The sequence below is a fragment of the Falco biarmicus genome, chromosome 7, assembly GCF_023638135.1.
Source record: "Falco biarmicus isolate bFalBia1 chromosome 7, bFalBia1.pri, whole genome shotgun sequence".
Lineage (NCBI taxonomy): Eukaryota > Metazoa > Chordata > Aves > Falconiformes > Falconidae > Falco > Falco biarmicus.
In genome coordinates this window covers 71,141,789-71,158,349 of record NC_079294.1, presented here as the reverse complement: position 1 = coordinate 71,158,349, position 16,561 = coordinate 71,141,789, and the positions used below count along the sequence as shown (strand labels likewise).

The 16,561-nt window shown below is 61.6% G+C and overlaps 2 protein-coding genes across 5 annotated transcripts; one reads left to right on the top strand and one right to left on the bottom strand.

Moving 5' to 3' along the window:
* Window positions 1-1,683: 1,683 nt before the first annotated feature.
* Window positions 1,684-14,487, bottom strand: PTPN9 (protein tyrosine phosphatase non-receptor type 9). 4 transcript variants are annotated; one of them, XM_056345761.1, is made up of 13 exons: window positions 14,136-14,487; window positions 9,236-13,093; window positions 8,638-8,727; window positions 8,403-8,527; window positions 7,487-7,592; window positions 6,722-6,832; window positions 5,682-6,010; window positions 5,191-5,284; window positions 4,988-5,057; window positions 4,318-4,396; window positions 3,912-4,062; window positions 3,608-3,815; window positions 1,684-3,313 (listed from the first exon to the last, which is right to left on the bottom strand). In XM_056345761.1, exons 2-13 carry the CDS (start codon window positions 9,854-9,856, stop codon window positions 3,087-3,089), a joined length of 2,211 nt encoding a protein of 736 aa, XP_056201736.1. In that variant the 5' UTR covers window positions 9,857-13,093; window positions 14,136-14,487; the 3' UTR covers window positions 1,684-3,086. The 4 variants fall into 4 exon arrangements, with proteins under 4 accessions (XP_056201736.1, XP_056201737.1, XP_056201738.1 ...); XM_056345762.1 differs by having other exon boundaries at window positions 9,236-9,379; XM_056345763.1 differs by lacking the exon at window positions 14,136-14,487 and having other exon boundaries at window positions 9,236-9,379; window positions 11,169-13,641.
* Window positions 14,488-14,600: 113 nt separating this feature from the next.
* LOC130152348 (translation initiation factor IF-2-like) lies at window positions 14,601-15,690 on the top strand. The gene is made up of 2 exons (XM_056345766.1): window positions 14,601-15,031; window positions 15,186-15,690. The coding sequence occupies exons 1-2, from the start codon at window positions 14,792-14,794 to the stop codon at window positions 15,603-15,605; spliced, it is 660 nt and encodes a 219-aa protein (XP_056201741.1). The 5' UTR covers window positions 14,601-14,791; the 3' UTR covers window positions 15,606-15,690.
* The last annotated feature ends 871 nt before the right edge of the window (window positions 15,691-16,561 follow it).

Below are 16,561 nucleotides of genomic sequence, written 5' to 3'. Positions count from 1 at the left end.
GACACTTGGCACCAGCTGCAGCGCTTTGTTCTGGACCTGACACCTCACTGAAAGGCCTGCTGGAGCCAGGGAGAGCCACTGCCAACAGCACAGGTTTGAAAACGAGCCACAGACACCCCCTTTCTGCCCATGTGCCGACAAGAAAGCCCAGCTGGGGTGAGGAACATGTTTGGCAGTGAAGAGGAAGGGCCCTGGGATCCTTCCGAGGATGAGGGGCTGCCCCGCATGCTGGAGCCACCCTGCAGTGGGTGCCAGGAGGGAAACTCAAGGCCAGCCTGGGCCAGAGGAGCCACTTGCCGGGTGAGACTGCGCAGGCTGATGCTGCTTGAGGAGCACACGGGGCAGAAAATGGCACCTAGAAGAACAGGACACTCCAGCTGAAAGAAAACTGCACCGCAGGTGGGATGCGCACAGCTCCAGGGATGCCCAAACACCTCTCACACAGCCACAGGCGCTGGGGCACGCAGCCCTTAAAGACAGATGCCGTGCTGCCTCTGGACCTTTTCCAGCCATCCAGCCCACACATTTGGCACCAGCTTGGCACAGCCAAGCCTGTCCACACCTCAAGTGCAGAGGAAAGCTTCCCCCTCTGCCAGTCCCAGAAAGGTGCTGGCCTCCTTGGCTTTTGCGGATTCCAGCTGAGCAAACACAGGTGCTGCTCTTCCCACCTGTTGGTGACTCCTCGTCCAGGAGCCTCGCAGGGCTGGCCACTCTGAGGTGCGTGCTTTCCCACTGGCTCTGGGGCTTGATTTGCACCAGCCACCTCTTTTCTTCCCTTGCCTGGAAGCCTCCAGCTGCGGCTGCTGCTCCCAGCCTGGCATTGCTTGCACCGAAGGCGCAGGGGCTGGCTGTCAGCCAGGGAGCCCGCAGGCAGCCCGGCCACGTTGCCCTCAGCCATGCCTGTGGGTTTCTGTGCCCTACACACCTGCTCCAAGTGAGTCCAGCAGCACAGAAGTGACACCCTCACCCTGCAATCCAGCAGCGAAAAGCCTTTCCCCAACATCCCGAAATCACTGTGCCTCGTGAGGTGCAGGCAGCAGCAGGCAGACCCTGCGGCCAGCGCTCCCCATCCAGGGCATGACCTGGCACCTGGAGGCTCCCTGCAGGTGGAGGTTTGGTTTCCTGGAGTGCTCAGCAGGGTGGCCAACACAGCCCCAGGGCTTTCTAAATAATTATTAATAAAAATAGGAGGAAGGTGACAGCTGGAGAAATGGCGTATGCAAAGAGGAGGCTCCACAGAGCCCGTTGCTTGAAGCAGGACAGATTGATGCTCTGAGGCTCGGCCAGGCCCTGGGAAAAAAGGCAGGAGCTCAGATGGGGGCCACTTGTTGTTGCCCCCCAGCAAACAGGGCTGCATACAGCACAGCCCTTCTCGCTGCCCTCCCTCCTGCCCACCCAGGAAAGCAGCCTGGTTATCTCTCACAGGGCCTCACCCGGGACAGGAGGGGGCTGGCCGGCTCTCACAGCTGCTGCCCCAAGCCCTCCAGCCCCATGGGACTTCTACCCCGTGCTCCCCCATGCCACCCTGTGCCCCCCCCCCCAAAGTTCTGGGGAGCTGCAGCAGGTCCGTGTGTCCCCAGGGATGGGGCCAGCTTGCTTTTGGGGACTGCGGGGTGTGCAAAACCCTAAGTTCCCTCCCTCTCCTCTCCTGCCCCTGATCAACTCCACCACGATAGCCACAAGGACTGGTCACTGGTAGTATATTTATATGTCGATACAAATAAAACAAAACAAAACCCAAAAAGTAACAACAAAAATGTTTCTCTGAACGAGAGCAAAATAGGAACATTTACAAATACTTCTGGCTCTGGCTTGGATCAAGTTAATGTTAAATATAAAAAAAACCAAAACGAAACACCCCCCACCCCCCCCAAGATTATAAAAAAATAAGAATATACACATTCAAAGAGCTTATTACAGTATAAAGTCACCGAGCCCCAGCGCTGCCAGCCCCAGCTCCCCTGGGCAGCGTGGAGGGGCAGTGGCTGGGGTGGTGGCAGCCGTCCTGGCAGGTGCCACTGCCACCTCTTGAGGGTTTCGGCTCTTTTTGCTCAGCGCTCTTCCAGCCCGTGACTCACCACGGGGCTGGGCCCGCAGGTTCCCACTGCCGGCTTGGGAAAGCCGGGCAACCTGGAGAGCCGGTCGGTCCCCGGCCAGCCCCACCGCCTTGTACCTAGTGACTCCCAGGGGTGCGCCCCGAGGGGCAAAGGATGCCCATGAGTTCCTCACTCCCCCCAGCCAACCTGCCTGCCGTGGCCAAATTCCTCCAGATTCTCCTCCTGGGAGCAAAGCTGCTGGGAGACGATGGCGAGGAAGGTGAAACAGGGGAAGGATGCTGCTGAGCATCCCATGGGATGGACTGGGGAGCAGGTACTGGGTCCCAACGCTGCCCATGAGGAGCAGGAAAGGGAAAAAAGGGGGGTGGGAAAAATTAATAATAAAGACAAGACAGAGCCAGGACCAAACTCACCACTCCAGGGATCACAGCGGTGAGATGGCAGGACAGCAGGGACCCACAGGAGCTGCTAAAACGGGTGCTTGTATATATGTATCTATATAATGGCCGGGGTTGGGCACAGCGTGGATATATTATATACACACATACATACAGACACACAGACTTAGTGGCAGGTAAGACTGACGTAGGTGCCTATTCCTAAGCCCCAGGGCAGGACTGGAAACACATTTCCTAGAGCTTTGCAAAGCCCCTCTCTAAATACACTTTAGATGGTACCAACAAAAAAAATAAAATTAAAAAAACAAAAAACCCCCCAAAAACTCGAAGAGAAGAAAAACCACCTCCCCAAACAACCAACAGACACACTGTGGAGAGGAGCGAGAGCCTCTTCCCACACCATCCTCCACCCCCTGGCGAGCGGCAGCCACCATTTGGTTTGAGTAAGGCACAGTTCGATAGCAGTGCTAACAGCCGGGGACGGGCGGCCACCACGCTCCGGCACCGCCGCGCTCCGGCACTGCCACCCCCGACAGCTCTGCCGAGCCCCGGTGGGCACAGAAGCGGCTCCGGCAGCCCCAGGAGGATGGGAAAGGGGCGGGGGGGGAGGTCTGCAGGGAGGCGGAGGGTCTCAGTGTCCCGGCGAGCTCTTCTCCTGGCCGGCCCGGCTGTGGTTGGCAAGCAGCAGGCCCTCGCGCTGGGCGTGCTCGAGGACGGCGGTGTAACAGAAATAATACTGCTCGGGGGTCTGGATGCTGAAGGCACGCTGGGTCCGCATGCGCAGCACCGTCTGGTAGATGTTCAGCGTGCCCATGTCCTGCAGCTGGGACAGGCAGATGTCCAGCGCGCAGAAGGTACCTGGGGACAACGACGTCAACCACCAAAGAGCCATCACTATCCCCTGCAAGAACTGGAACGGGGCAGTGGTGGTCCTCACCCCACCCCCAACCTCCCGCATGAGACCATGGGCATCGGGAGAAGCAGGGCAGGGATGTCCCCCAGGTCTGATGGCTCCAGAAAGTCCTGGGGACACGTGTGACGGGTCTGCCAGCTTGCAATCAGACGTGGGTCCCTGGGATGGAAATGCCTCGGGGAGGCTGGACTTGCCCCTCGCCCCCTCCAACACCCCCAGCAGCAGGGCTACCCCGTTACCTGTCCTGCCGATGCCGGCACTGCAGTGCACCACAACTGGGGGTCCCCCGGGGTGACCCTTGAAGCGAGGTCCCAGGGCGCTGACTGCCACCCTCTGCTGCTGCTTCACGGCCCCCAAAAAGTCAATGAGAGTGGCCGCAGAGGAGGGGACACCATAATCCGGCCAGCTCAGGTACTGGAAGTGGGACACCAGCCGCCGCTCCCTCGTCTGGGGGAAAGCAAGGGGGGGTTAGACCCTCTCCCCTCCTCTGCCCCCAGCCAGAGAGGACCCCCAGTGCCCCTGTGCCATCCCCTGGCCACACACCTCTGAGCTGTGGATCTCCAGGATGGTTTTCTTGTAATGGTTGAGGTTCTCCACACCCAGGTTGGTGATGGTCAGGGCCCCGAAGCACACCTGGGAATCCTTCTCCAGGGGCCAGTACTGGCCGCACTTTCTCCTGCCTCCCTCCTCCAGCCTGGGAGCAGAAGGACAGGTTGGTGATGTCCTCCTTGCCCTGCTGGGAACGCGCCCCATGCCAACCGGACTTGGCCCCCTGGGATCCCAAAAGGCCCACACAGACCATCCCTGATGTGATGTCCCCACCCTGCGGGGCTCGGGCTGGCACCACAGCTGCGAGGTCACTGCAGAGAGCACAGCACCGCTCATCCAACACCAAAAATGCTCATTTTGCAAAGAAAAACAGGGCTGTGCCCCCGCCATAAGCACTCACCGAGTCGTCATCACGATCACCAGGACATTTTGCTCCCACACCATGCGCCAGAAGTCACCGTAGGTGTTTTCCAGAGGCCCTGCAGGGACAGCCCATGTATCAGCCCAAGACCTGATGGATTTGGGCCAGCCCCTTGGCCCAGCAGCCCCCCTTGCCCCCCCGGGGGAACCACAGCCCCTTCCTGCTAGAACTGACCCCAGTATAGATCCACCAGCCCTGCCTGGAGCTGCCACTGACTGCCCCCCCCAGCGCCGAATCCCTACGGCTCGGCACCGATTCCCCCTCTCTGCTCCATCCCCGGGCAGCCGGGGCAAACCCAGGGGCTGGGTTAGGGGCAGGAGGAGGGGGCTGCCAGCGCTGCTGCCAGCGGGGGTTGCTCAGCCCAGGACCTGTTCTGTGGGAGGTGGCTGAAGGAGGACGGACCCGCTTGCTCCCTCCCAGGAGAAACTGCTCCCGCCTGGCTGGGAACCAGGACGGGAGTAAATACACCCAGAGAGAAGTAAATAAATACACCCAGGGAGGAGTAAATACACCCAAGCGAGGAGGGGGGCTTGCAGTGCCCTGCTCCCAGAATGTCCCCCACCATGGCTGGTGGCTGATGCTGGGCAGGGGGGTGAAGCCCACACGTGCACCAGAAGCAAAATAAGCCCTTGGTGGGCTCAGGCCGTACCTTGAGTCCCGATGTAAGCGTTCCTCTGCTTGTAGCCGTCCATGAAGCTCGCGTTGATGTAGTCGGTCAGCTGCGGGGAGAAGAGCGCGCACAGCATGAGCCCTCCGGAGCCCCACGGCCGGGGCGGCTGAGCTCGGCTTCACTGGGACCCCCGAGCTCGGCTTCACGTGGGACCCCCGCGTTGCCACCCCGGGCTGGCTCACCTCCGGGCGGCTGTATGGCTTTGCCAGCTTGACGCGGGTTTGGTCCAGGCAGGGCACGTCCCCGTACCGGTTCTTCTCCTGGTTGTAGGGTGCCCTGGGAGGCGGGAGAGAGGGACATGGGGATGTTTTCCAAGCAGGGAAGGAAAAGGCAGCATCCCTCTCTCTGCACAAGCCTCCAGCGCCCATAGCTTGGGCTCTGCTGCCATCACCTGGCCAAAGCCTCGGGAAGCGGAGTCCCGGCCAGGTCCTGGTCCCCACTGTCCCCAGCGCGGCGCCCTCCTACCCCCGGGGGCTGCAGGAGCCATGAAGGGGACTCCCAGCATCGCTGGGCTGGCGGATCTCCATTGCTAACCCAAAGCACTGCACCCCAAAGAGCCAGATGGGCTATCACTGAGCTCCAGAAGTGCAGTGATGGGGGGGACCCAGCTTTTTTGGAGCAGGAGAGGGTGCCCCCATGGTGGCCCGCACCTGGCTCCCTCCCCCCAACTCACAAAGAGCAGACAAAGGTGCCAGCAGGGCTCCGGCGCCGTATATCTTCATACTCTTCATAGATGCCCCGTTTCTGCTTGTGGTTGACGTGATCCAGCAGCTCCTGGAGGGTGACGGACTTGGGCCCGGGGACGTGGACAGAGCCGTTATCTTTGGGGGCCGCCAGCGGCACCAGGATGAGCTCGTCCAGGGGGTCAGGGTGCCCATTCTGCTGGGGCAGGAACCGGCAGTTCCAGCTCAGAGGGTCCAGTTTGAGGGAACCCCCAAGGTACTCGGGGAGGCACTCCCGGGGCAGGTGCTCCTTCAGCTCTGACATCTTCACCATCTGCACCTGCAGGAGGAAGAAGGCAGGGGTGACTCCAAGAAGGATGGAGAGGGTTCACTGCGGACAGGGATGACGAGGTCTCGCACGGTCCCAATGGAGCCTGGAGATTTCCCGCAACAGCATCAGCGTCTTCCCCCTTCTTCCCCTGCCCCGGGAGGGCACCCAGGGGAACACCAGCAGTGGGGCAGGTGCTGGCCCCCCCACGTACCCATGTGGGAGTCCACACTGACACCCAGCTCCAAATTTGCAAGCAGCTCCAAGCTCCTACCAACAGCAGAGGGGCAAACTCCAGCTCAGGGAGACACCGGGCTGGAAACGGGCTCTGCCAGTGGCACCGCTGATGCCGAGAATACTGGTTTAGGTATTTTTGGCTTTGCCAGATAGGGCCTGAGCACAGGTACTTAAGCTTCCATTTTCCCCTGCGTGCTCAGCAGAGGTTTCCTTTCCCTTTAATCATTTACCATGGCCTCCACTTGCTGCTGCTGGCAGCATCACCGCAGAGGAAGTAAAGGGAAGGTGATTTCAGAAGGGGTTCAGTATATTTGCTGAAAAAACTGAAACAGGTTGGCAGCTATGCAGTTGGCTGAGAAAGCCTCCGTTTCCCACAGATTTGGGCTCAGCACCTTCCAGCAGACGGGAAGGGCACAAGCTCCTTACACCATCCCATCCCAAAGGGAAAACAGCCTCAGTCCTCCCTGCTGGGGTGAGCCCACTCACCCGCTCCCGCAGCTTCTCCTTCAGCAGCAGGCTGATGATGGAGTAGGGCACGCGAAACCACATGGGTGCTCCCACGATGAAAACCTTCTTGAGCCGAGCCGGGAAGGCACCCTGCAGGCAGGAGGGGGTCAGATCCATGGTGTCGGGGAGGAACCGGCCCCTCTCCGCGCTCTCCCAGGGGGGACACACGTCCCAGCAGAGGTGACGACTAGCAAAGGGGACCCTGAGGTGGCAATGCCACATCCGAAGCTCCCCTCGCACACAGCTGTTAGCCCACAGCCACACTTAGTTTTATGCTCCGATATGGAAACAAATTATTTCCCTGGAATTATGTAGGCAGAGGGTTTGGCTCTACAGGGGAGAGGTGAAGCCTGGGAGCTGGGATCTGTCCGGAGAACACACCCCGGCCAATATTTACTGCTATTTTTTTTTTTTCCGGAGAAGGGAGGAGGCACGAAATGCCAGCATGATTAAAAAATAATTTGCATCTGTTTTCCCAAAAGCGCTGCCAGCAGCTGCGAGAGGAATCCGGCATGGGGACAGCTGATCCCCTCCCACCCGCGGGACCCGCAGCCCCGGGCTGGGTCCAGCCCGGCGGGCTCCCAATGCCAAGGTCCTGCAGGGCTGTAGCTGGTGCTCCTCGGCCAAGACGTGGTCAGCATGGTCTGGCATGAAAATTTCCGTCAAAGCCACAGGACGTTACGTACTCGGCGAGTGAGTGGCCCCTGCGCTGTCCCCAGACAGCGGGACACTCCCAGCCCTTACCTTCAGCAGGTTGAGGATCTTCTTGCTGAGGTCCAGCTCGAAGTTGGTGTACTGTGAGCCTGCCATGTCATAGATGAACACCAGCCCGTTCCTCTGGGTTTCGAAGCTGAGAGAAGGGAAAGAGCAAAGTCAACCCTGCAACACCCAACTGTGCAGCCCCTGCAGGAGGAGACCTACCCCACGCTAAACTCATCTTCAGCTCGCTGACTCCAAAAAATCCCCTTCTGTGCTGCCAGGAGGACTCACGCACCCAAAGCTTGAACCATGAACCAAAGCTTGCTTCTGCCCTTCCCAGCTGCTCCATCACCTCTTCCTAAAACCTTTATTTATGCCTGGCTCTTATCTTAAGCCTGTCACAGCTGCATCGCCCGTGACGGCTAAGTTCAAAAACAGAAAGAGCCCAGCAGGATAAACGGAGCGTCCTGACTTCATATTTTTGGCAGGGCTCACATTACATCTTGCCGGTGGCAGGGCCACCTCCTCCCCGGCCAAAGCCTGCAGGAATCGGGGGCTTTGCTGAACTGAAACCTGGACGTAGGCAGGGAAAGGCTGCTAAGAGCCTGGGTCAGGACTCGGGGGATTTTGTTCCCCTGCTGAACGCCCCCACGGGGATGACCGGCTGGAGTTCAAACCGGGGGAAGGTGGGGAACTTCAGGCCACAGGGAGCTGCGAGCCCTTCTCTCCCCTAACTAGAGACAGGGCACGCAGAGGCACGCAGACAGACTCAGCCACAATTTCACCTTTGGGAATTCACATTCACGGCAGAGACGGCCCATCTTTGCCCCGTGAAGGCTTTTGGAGGGATTTCATCAAAACCTCAGCAAGCAGCAGCACCTGCCCTTGGCCCTGGGTGGGGAAAGGGGCTCTCGGGGACCCGCTGCTGTAGGACGCGGTACCTCGGCGGTGGCAGGCTCACCTCTCCACCGCTCGGTCCAGCAGGTAGAAGAGCGCCTGGAGCACCACATGCTGCACGCTCTTGCTGGGGTGGTGCAGCTTGGCTGTGAAGAGGGCGATGGAGGCTCCCGACGGGTCCCGCACGCTCTGGTGAGGAAACAGGGTCAAGCTCCCACAGCACCCAAGGATGCCCGCACAGAGCAGAGCCAGGACAAGCTGCCCGGCTGGGGTAACTGGGGGGGGATACCCCCGCTTACCAGAATGGTGAACTTGCCACTGAGCAGCTCCGAGCGCAGCGGCTCCTCATGTGGCTTCAGCTTCACAATGCCCTCCTTCAGCCGCGTCTCCTGTGGGCAGGGAGCAGCGTGATGGCCAGCACGGACACCACAGCCCTCCCCAGCCATCGCCACGTCCCCATGGGGCAGCCAGCCCTCCAAGGGAATCCCCAGCAGGGAAACCTCTGCTCCATGGCCCCATTTCCAAGCAGAGGACTGCAGCTGGCTCCAGCACCACAACCCCCAGCACGGGGAGGAGCAGCTTTGCAAAAGCAGCATGGGAAATGTATATATGCATATATCTCCTTTATACAGTGGGAGACGCTCTGCGGGCATCACGCACCAGCCGGGAGGGCACCCTGCGAGCATGCACACTGCTCTCAGCAGGGGGGAGGGGACTGGGGTCGGTGAGATCTCCATGGTGACTTGTCTTGGCTGAAAAAGGATTTTCCAGCTGAATAAAACTCATAAGGGAGCGGGAAAAAGAAGTAAAGCAGGGAGAGGGTCGTCCCTGGGACCAGAGATCTCTCACAGAGCAGAACGCCCTCGGCTGGGGGGGGACCCAGCCCTGCTCGCTTACCCGGTAGGAGTGAAAGAGCTCGATGGCCCGCAGGACATCGAACTTGCGGGCCATGAGGAACTTGACAGCCACATTCCAGGAGAGCGGGGACACATTGTACTGGCCCGTCCACTTGTTGATCTCCTCCAGGAACTGCTTGGTCGCCTGTGGGAGAGGCAGGGGGCATGCAGTGAGATGGGGCAGGAGGAGAAGGAATGCCCAAGGAGCATCCCTGGTCATGGTGGGAGCTACACGGTCCTCGGTACGTGGGCAGGGGCTGGGCACGTCTCGGCAAACCCAACAGTTCCTCGGGGTGAAGCGGGGAGCTCTACGGCAGCTACTGGGAAAGAGGGTGAGGGCAGTGGGGATGGAGACAAAGGCAATGCCAGCGTGGGGAAGGGAGCAAGTGGTAGGAGTGCTGGCACCGGAAAAACATCCTTGGGGCTGGGGGAGACTCATGGAAAGGAGAGGGGAAGCGAAAGGAGGATTTTTACAGGCATTAGACTCCCGTTCAGACACAGCAGCCCTAGCGCAGCGGGAACACCTCAGCAGCAGTGGCCTCCCGGGGCTGCAGCTCCACCGTGGAGCTGCCAGCCCATCCCGGTGAAATAAGAGCAGCATCGAGGGCCGACGCTCTGACATGCCGCGGGACACAGCCCAGTTTCACAGAGTTGCAGATGACCAGATGAGAAAGGTTCAGCTCAGGAGGGTCCCAGGATGCTCCTGCTGCTCCCCACAGCCCTGTTCCGCGCTGGGGTCACCCCGCACAAGCACGCTCCCGTCCCAAAGCACCGACACCACACGTGCCCGAAACCATGAGAAACCAAAAAAGAAAAACTTTTCCAACCCTAGCGCTGCCAGAGCAGAGTCACAAATCCCAACCTGCAACCTCCCGGCAGGCTTAAAGCCCTGAAGGCGAGCAAAACAACCCCAAAAGGTAGTATTTCTACAAGCTGTGTTTGCAAGGTGGGCTTGGGGCTTCCGAACGCCCGTGCTAATGGAAGCAGCTTTGCCTTCTGCTCTGTTATCGATCCCGTGTCCCACATGGGAGCCCCGAGGGAGCCTGGGCAGCACGGCCCAGCCTGCCACCATGTACTGCTCAAGGGATGCGGGCAGGCCAGAGGGAGTCTCTGAAATGCCCTGCTCCCACCCACGTACACCCCAAAACGGAGCAGTTCCCATCCCTGCAAGAGCGGAGGATGGTGATGACGGTGCAAGGAGGACAGCGAGCGCTGAAGGCTGGCTCCTGGCGCAGGGAGCGCAGGCAGGCGGCGGTGTTGGATGTCAGGCAGTGGCACAGAGTTACTGGGAACTATTCAGCCAGAGAAGCTCGTCGGCATTAATGACTTCCGACAGGAGGAAGCGAAAGGCCGGGGTTTATCGGCGGCGCAAAGCTCGGCGGCACAGCAAGCCCCTCTCATGGGATGAGCCGAAGGAGCCCGGTTCGTTTGAGGGGTCTCTCTGCAGCCCACCTGGCATTGATCTGCAGGTGTTTTTGGAAGAAGTATCGGTTCAGCCAGCTGCTGGAAGCTGCTAAGGGCCAGCCCAGACCCCAGCGCATCACAGCCAGAAGCTCCCTAACTCAGTATCAGAATCCTGCAGAGCGGCCGGGTGAGCACCAGCTGGGAGGGAACGCACAGAATTGGGCTGGGTCTGCTGCCGGCAGCTCCAGGAGGAATCTGAAAGCGGATTTCAACAGCCCAGCTCCAAGCTCTAGCAAAAATCCCCTTTAAGCATCACAAGCCCTCCTGGCACAGTGGTGTGCCACTGTCAGCTGGCTGCAGCTTGACAGCCGGATCGGTCCCCCCATCTCTGCAATTGCTGGGGGCAAGGGACCAGAGGGGAGGGGGCAAGGTGGGGAGCAAAGAAGACATGGGGTTGTACACCCCCCTGCCTTGCATTCCCACCTCCCAGCCAGCAGCCGGAGGGAGCTTCTCCTGGGAGCTGTACTTACGGGACGCCTTTATCCCCATGGCTTCGTCTCCAACAGCCTCCACTTTGCCAAAACAAAAGCAACTCTTTGTGGCCCAAAGTGCTCATGGTTTCTCCTCGAACTCAAGAGGGATGGGGAAAATAAACAGGGGAACACAGAAACCATCTTCAGCCTTAACGCAACACACACTCCCACACGTACATATATCAAATATAGCCTATCCATGAGCTCAGGTGGGGAGCCCCACCGGCCGCACCCTGGTGGGCCAGGGAGTGAGTCCCCCTGGGACCCCCCTGCTGCCCAAAAGCCAGGGCTGGGCTGGAGATGCAAACCCAGAGAAACAGCAGAGATGCTCCTTCCCCAGCACACGCAGGATGGCACAGGGATGGGGGTGAGCACCAGGCACGCTCCCACCGCCCTCAGATGGAGACCAGAGCCGGCACCGCAACCTGGGACAAGAAAGACGGCCTGAGACGATGGGAAGGACGCCCCGAGGGGCGCGGTGGCAGCTGGGAGAGGACGCAACATGTGGTTCGGGTCTCCTTCCTCAACACCTAACCCATCACGCCTCATGCGATCCCACTGCCAGCACCCATCATGAGGGATGTCAGGCTTTTTGCAAGGGGGGAAAGACCCAAAAGAACAAGCACCAACTTTGCCACGCCATGAACTCCAACTTTCTCCTGCAGCTAAACGAAATCCCAAACTTACCAGCGCCAACATTCAACAGCAGGCGACCCAGGAGTTACTGAGCCGAGCATCACTGCCAGCCGCAGCTCTGCCCCCTCCCTCCACCGGGTCTCACCGTTGTTCCTGGCCCCGATCCTGTTTGGGTTCGTGCGGGTGCCGAGGTGAGCGCCGCAGGGATCGCTTCACGCGCTGGGTGCGCAGCCCGTGACCCAGAGCTGCAGCAAGCAGCCCCGGTTCTGCGAGTGACGCAGCGCTGGGAGCGAAATGGTCCGTGGCCGGGTGTTATGAACAATGCTGCTCTTTGGAGCACTGGTGTCATCGAAGTCCCCGCTTCACTGTGCCAGGGCAGGGCGGTGACAAAGCCACCGCCGCAGGAACACGGGGGCTCTTCAAGGCCTCCTCCCCCGGGCTGGCAGGCAGCAAACCCACCCTCATTCTTCAGCCCGGGGACAGGGGGACACAAGTCCTGTGAAAAATCACAGCTGAAAACCCGAGGAAGACCAGTTTGGCTCCTCTGGGATAGGCTGGGGAGGGAACTGCGGAGATCTTGGGGAGTCGGAGGTGTCCCGAGGTTGGCAGGGAGAGGAGAGGGGTGAAATCCCCCCCAGCTTGCTGTTGGTAACGGAGAGAGCGGAGTGAGCAGAGGAAATCCTGATGATGGTCCCGAGGAGGATGAAGAGGTGGCAGGAAGGGGATGTCCCAGCCCCAGCCAGCACTGACCCACCAAGAGAGAATCTGCCACTATTTTGGCTTCCAAGCCATGGAGGGCAGCGCCGAGGGCAGCCTTCCCCACCCCTGCCTGGTGATCCAAACCTGGAGCCATTCCTGAAAATACCTCTTCATCTTCTCCGTCTGATATTCCTGCACAAACCAAACGCCTTGGATCCCTCTCCTGGGATCCTGGCTGCGGAAGCCCAGCCACGGCCCCGCTGCAAACCAAGCTCCCTGCCTTTTTTTTTTTTTTTTTTTTCCCAGGTCTTCTAAAACCCCGTTTGCTGGAAGCTTCACCCGCTCCGTGACGCAGGGGAAACACAAATCACAGGCACCGGTGGGGACACAGGGCATGAACACCCCCTTCTCCTCGTGATTTTATTGCCCTGGAGATAGCGGTACCACGCTGATAGCGGGAGGTGTGGTGGAGGAGAAAGCCTGGGAGCACCAGTGTGGGCTGCAGGACTGACTCTGCCAGCTCTGGGCTTGTGCGGCCACGGGGTCTGGGGGAACCTGGGGTCCCCCACCAACCCTCCTAAACCTCCCTGTAGGAATGAAGGATGTTTTTAAAAAAAAGAAAAACAACCAAATAAACAGAACACTGACCAGCTGGTCCCTTTTGCCTTCACATCATAAGCCCCCCAAGGCCAGCGAGGGGGCCAACACGACAGCCCGAGCATCACCCAGGGGAGCTCGGCGGGCGGCTCGGGTGCAGATGCGGAGCCGGGTGGGCATCCCTGGGGGTGAGGGTGAAGTGGGGGGCTGGGGGGGAACAGCCAGAGATGGTTCTCGTCATCTGACGCACCCTGGCTGGCTTATCGGCCCCGTTCCCCGAGCCCGGCGACATCCTCCCGCGCTGACGCAAGGCCGGTGGAGGAAGCCGGGACGTCACGGGAGGCCTGGGGCGTGGGAAGCGCGTGCACACGCATCCCCACGGCTGCCCACGGGGGGAGGCCGGCGAGGAGAGCCCACTGGTGCCCGGGGGGGGACACACGCACTACCACCCCCACTCTGGGGGTGCATGACCCCAACCCCGTGCTGCGGTACCCCTGCTTACCCTGGCATTGCAAAGGCCTCTGGGGTGCTGGGTGGGCAGCTTGGGGGTGTGTGTGGGGGGGTGTGTGGGGGGTGCCAGGATGGGAGTTGCCCGGGTTGGGGGGCTGCATGGGGTGGGGTCTGCCCGTTAAGAGGGCTGCCAGGGTGGGGAGTTGCCCAGTTTGGGGGGCTGCATACGTGGGGGGCCTGCCTGGGTGGGGAGTTGCCCGGCTTGGGGGCTGCATAGGTGGGGGGGCTGCCCGGTGAGGGGGCTGCATAGGCGGGGAGTTGTCTGGGTTGGGGGGCTGCCCGGGTGGGGGGTTTGCATAGGTGGGGGATAGGTGGGGGGCTGCCTGGTGAGTGGGCTGCATAGGTGGGGGGCTGCCCGAATCGGGAGGAGGGGGCTTTGCCAATGGGGCTTTCCTTGGGGAGAACCGCCCCGCTGGGAGAAAACAGCCCTGCAACCCGGGACAGCCAAAAAAAAAAGGGGGAGGGGGGGCAGAGCCGGGGGTCCTGCCCTGCCCAGCCCGGCCCGGCCCGGCGCGGACATACCTGCTCCTCCTCGGCGCTGAGCTCCGCGGCCATGCTGTGCTGTGCAGCGCGGCCCCGCTGCCCGCGGCGGGCCCTGCCGAGCCGAGCCGAGCCGTGCGAGCCGAGCCGCGCCGCGCCGTGCGAGCCGAGCCGCGCTAGGCGGCGGGCGCCCCACCGGAGCCCATCCCCGGGGGCCGGCGGCGCTGCGGGCACCGGCCCCTCCCGGCCGCCGCAGGCTCGGCACGGGCGGCTCCGCCCCGCGGTCCCCGCCGAAAGTGCCGAAAAAAAATAAATTAAAAAAATAAAAAAAATCGGAATAACCCCCCCGATCCCGCAGCCCCCCGGGAAGTTTCGCTCGCCCCAGGGAAGCGCCGCTCCGCTGGGCTGGGCCGGGCCGGGCTCCCCGCCCCGCTCCGCTCGGCCCCGGCGGGGGCGGCGGCAGGAAGCGCCCGCGGCCCCCTCCCCTCCCGCCCCCTCCCCTCGCTGCCCCCCCCGCGGCGTGGCCGCCCCCGGGCGCGGGACAGGAAGCCCCGGCGGGCGGCGGGGCCGGTGCTCGGCGGCGGGGAGCGGGGGGGGGCGGCGGCGGTGCCCGCCCTCCCTCCGCTCCGGCCCGGCCTGGCTCGGCCTGGCCCCGCCGGGCGGGCGGCGCGTTCCCCGGCACCGCTGCCGCCGCTAAGATGGTGGCGGGCGGCTCTGCCCGGAGCCGTCCCGGGGGGGCGGGCAGCGCGGCGGGGCTCTGCCTCCCAGCCGGGCCCCCCGCCCCCGGCGCCTTCGAGGAAACCCGGAGCCGCGCCGCTTGCCCAGGCCCGGCACCCCCCGCGGCCGGGCTGCAGACCCCGCCGGAGCGCCAGGCTGCAGGGCGGGGGGGCGTGTTGTTCGGCTGGGGGAGACCGGGGGGTGCTGCACCCCCAAGGCGGGTGAGTGGCGATGGCGGCCCCGGCACGGACGGGCTCCCGGCCCCGCCGCCCTTCCCGGTCCTGCCGCCCCCCTTCCCGGTACTCCGGCCCCGCAGCCCTTCCCGGGCTTTCCAGGGTTTCCAGCGGCTTCTTCGCTGCTCTCCCTCCTCTACAGTCCCTCAATGGTGGTTCCCGGGTGGGCGCAGGTGGCGGCGGCGGGATGGAGAGAGCCGATGCTCCTCCGGAGGGGCCACCAAGAAGGAACGGGGACCATGAGCCCACGGAAAAGCCAGGCCGGGGGACGCTTTGTTCAGCCGAGGAGGATTGTGCTGGCAAGGTGCCCACAGCCGGAGCCTTTGCACCTAACTCAGAGAACATGGAAGAAAGGGCAGAGGAAGGGGCCAAGCCATGGGCAAGGGCTGGCCTGTCCTCCCCGGCCCCGGGCCACACTCCACTCTCCTGCCCCAGGCTCCATTTTTGCCCCCGAGGAGGGGAGGTGACCCCACCTCGGTCACTGCCGAAGCTTCCGCCCCTTCCAGTTGGGAGCAGGGCAGGGAACAGATGGGAGTGGGATCGCACCCAGCAAATAAAATAAGTCACAGCAACAAACTGCGCTGGCCCTGGTGACTTCCCTTTAACACCCTCTCTCCAAACACAGCCCTTCGTTTCCAACTGGAATTGTAACGCAAATATTTATTTCTCCAGCCCAGCTCATGCTTTTAAAAGGGAAACTATGCGGCATCATCTGGAGCCGGCAGAAAGCTACGGTCGCTTCCCCGCCGCTCTCCTCCATCGATCGCAGCGAGCGGCTGAAGGCAGCCCCTCTTCGCCTGCATCCGCTCCCCTGCCCGCTCCCATCCCTCGCTGGAGGACCTTCAGAGGTGGCGGGAGGACCTTTGAGGGCAGCAGGGAGGCAGTAACCTGAGCTGCAGCTTTCTCTGCCCTAAGGGATGCACAAATCCTACATCCAGATGCCCACCTCCGGATTTAATTGCCTGATGGAAGGAAAATTCTACTGATAGGAGGCTGGATGTGGTCTCCCTGGCCCGGGCTCTCCCTGTAGCCCTCTGCCAGCCGGCGAGGCCGAACCACAGGGGGAACGGGCAGCTCGAGCAGCCCAGAGCCTGCGAGGGACAGGGCAGTCCAGGGCAGTCCAGGTGTTGTGTCCTCTTCCCCCAGCTCATTGCTTCACATGCTAAAAAAAAAACCAAGCACACAAAAAAAACCCACCAAAAAAAAACCCCCAAGCAGCAGTTTGAAAAAGACTGCAGCACACTTGGCCTCATCCGAATGCTGCGGAGCTGGGGTGCTGTTCCCCCCCCTCTGGGGAAGGGGAGCAGTGGCCAGCCCCCTCCCACAGCCAGCTCTGGCCGAAGTTAGGACAGTTCGTGCTGCCTGCTGGTATAATCAATAGCGGCTGCACAGCCAGATGATTGCATGCAGACCACACACTTGGCACAGAAACAAGTGTTTTTCTGGGAAAAACAGGGGGTGTGAGGGCAGGATACAAGTGCCCCCGCTATCTGCGGGCAGCCATCCCCACACACTGTA

Coding starts and splice junctions, on each gene's coding strand:
- PTPN9 (XM_056345761.1), bottom strand. CDS start 9,856: ATGTCAGAGCGTCGGCCCTCGATGCTGCTCTTATTTCACCGGGATGGG. Junction 8,528..8,637: donor GTGGCAAGTTCACCATTCTG/GTAAGCGGGGGT, acceptor TTTCCTCACCAG/AGCGTGCGGGACCCGTCGGG. Junction 5,058..5,190: donor AGCCATACAGCCGCCCGGAG/GTGAGCCAGCCC, acceptor TTCTCCCCGCAG/CTGACCGACTACATCAACGC.
- LOC130152348 (XM_056345766.1), top strand. CDS start 14,792: ATGGTGGCGGGCGGCTCTGCCCGGAGCCGTCCCGGGGGGGCGGGCAGC. Junction 15,032..15,185: donor GTGCTGCACCCCCAAGGCGG/GTGAGTGGCGAT, acceptor CCTCCTCTACAG/TCCCTCAATGGTGGTTCCCG.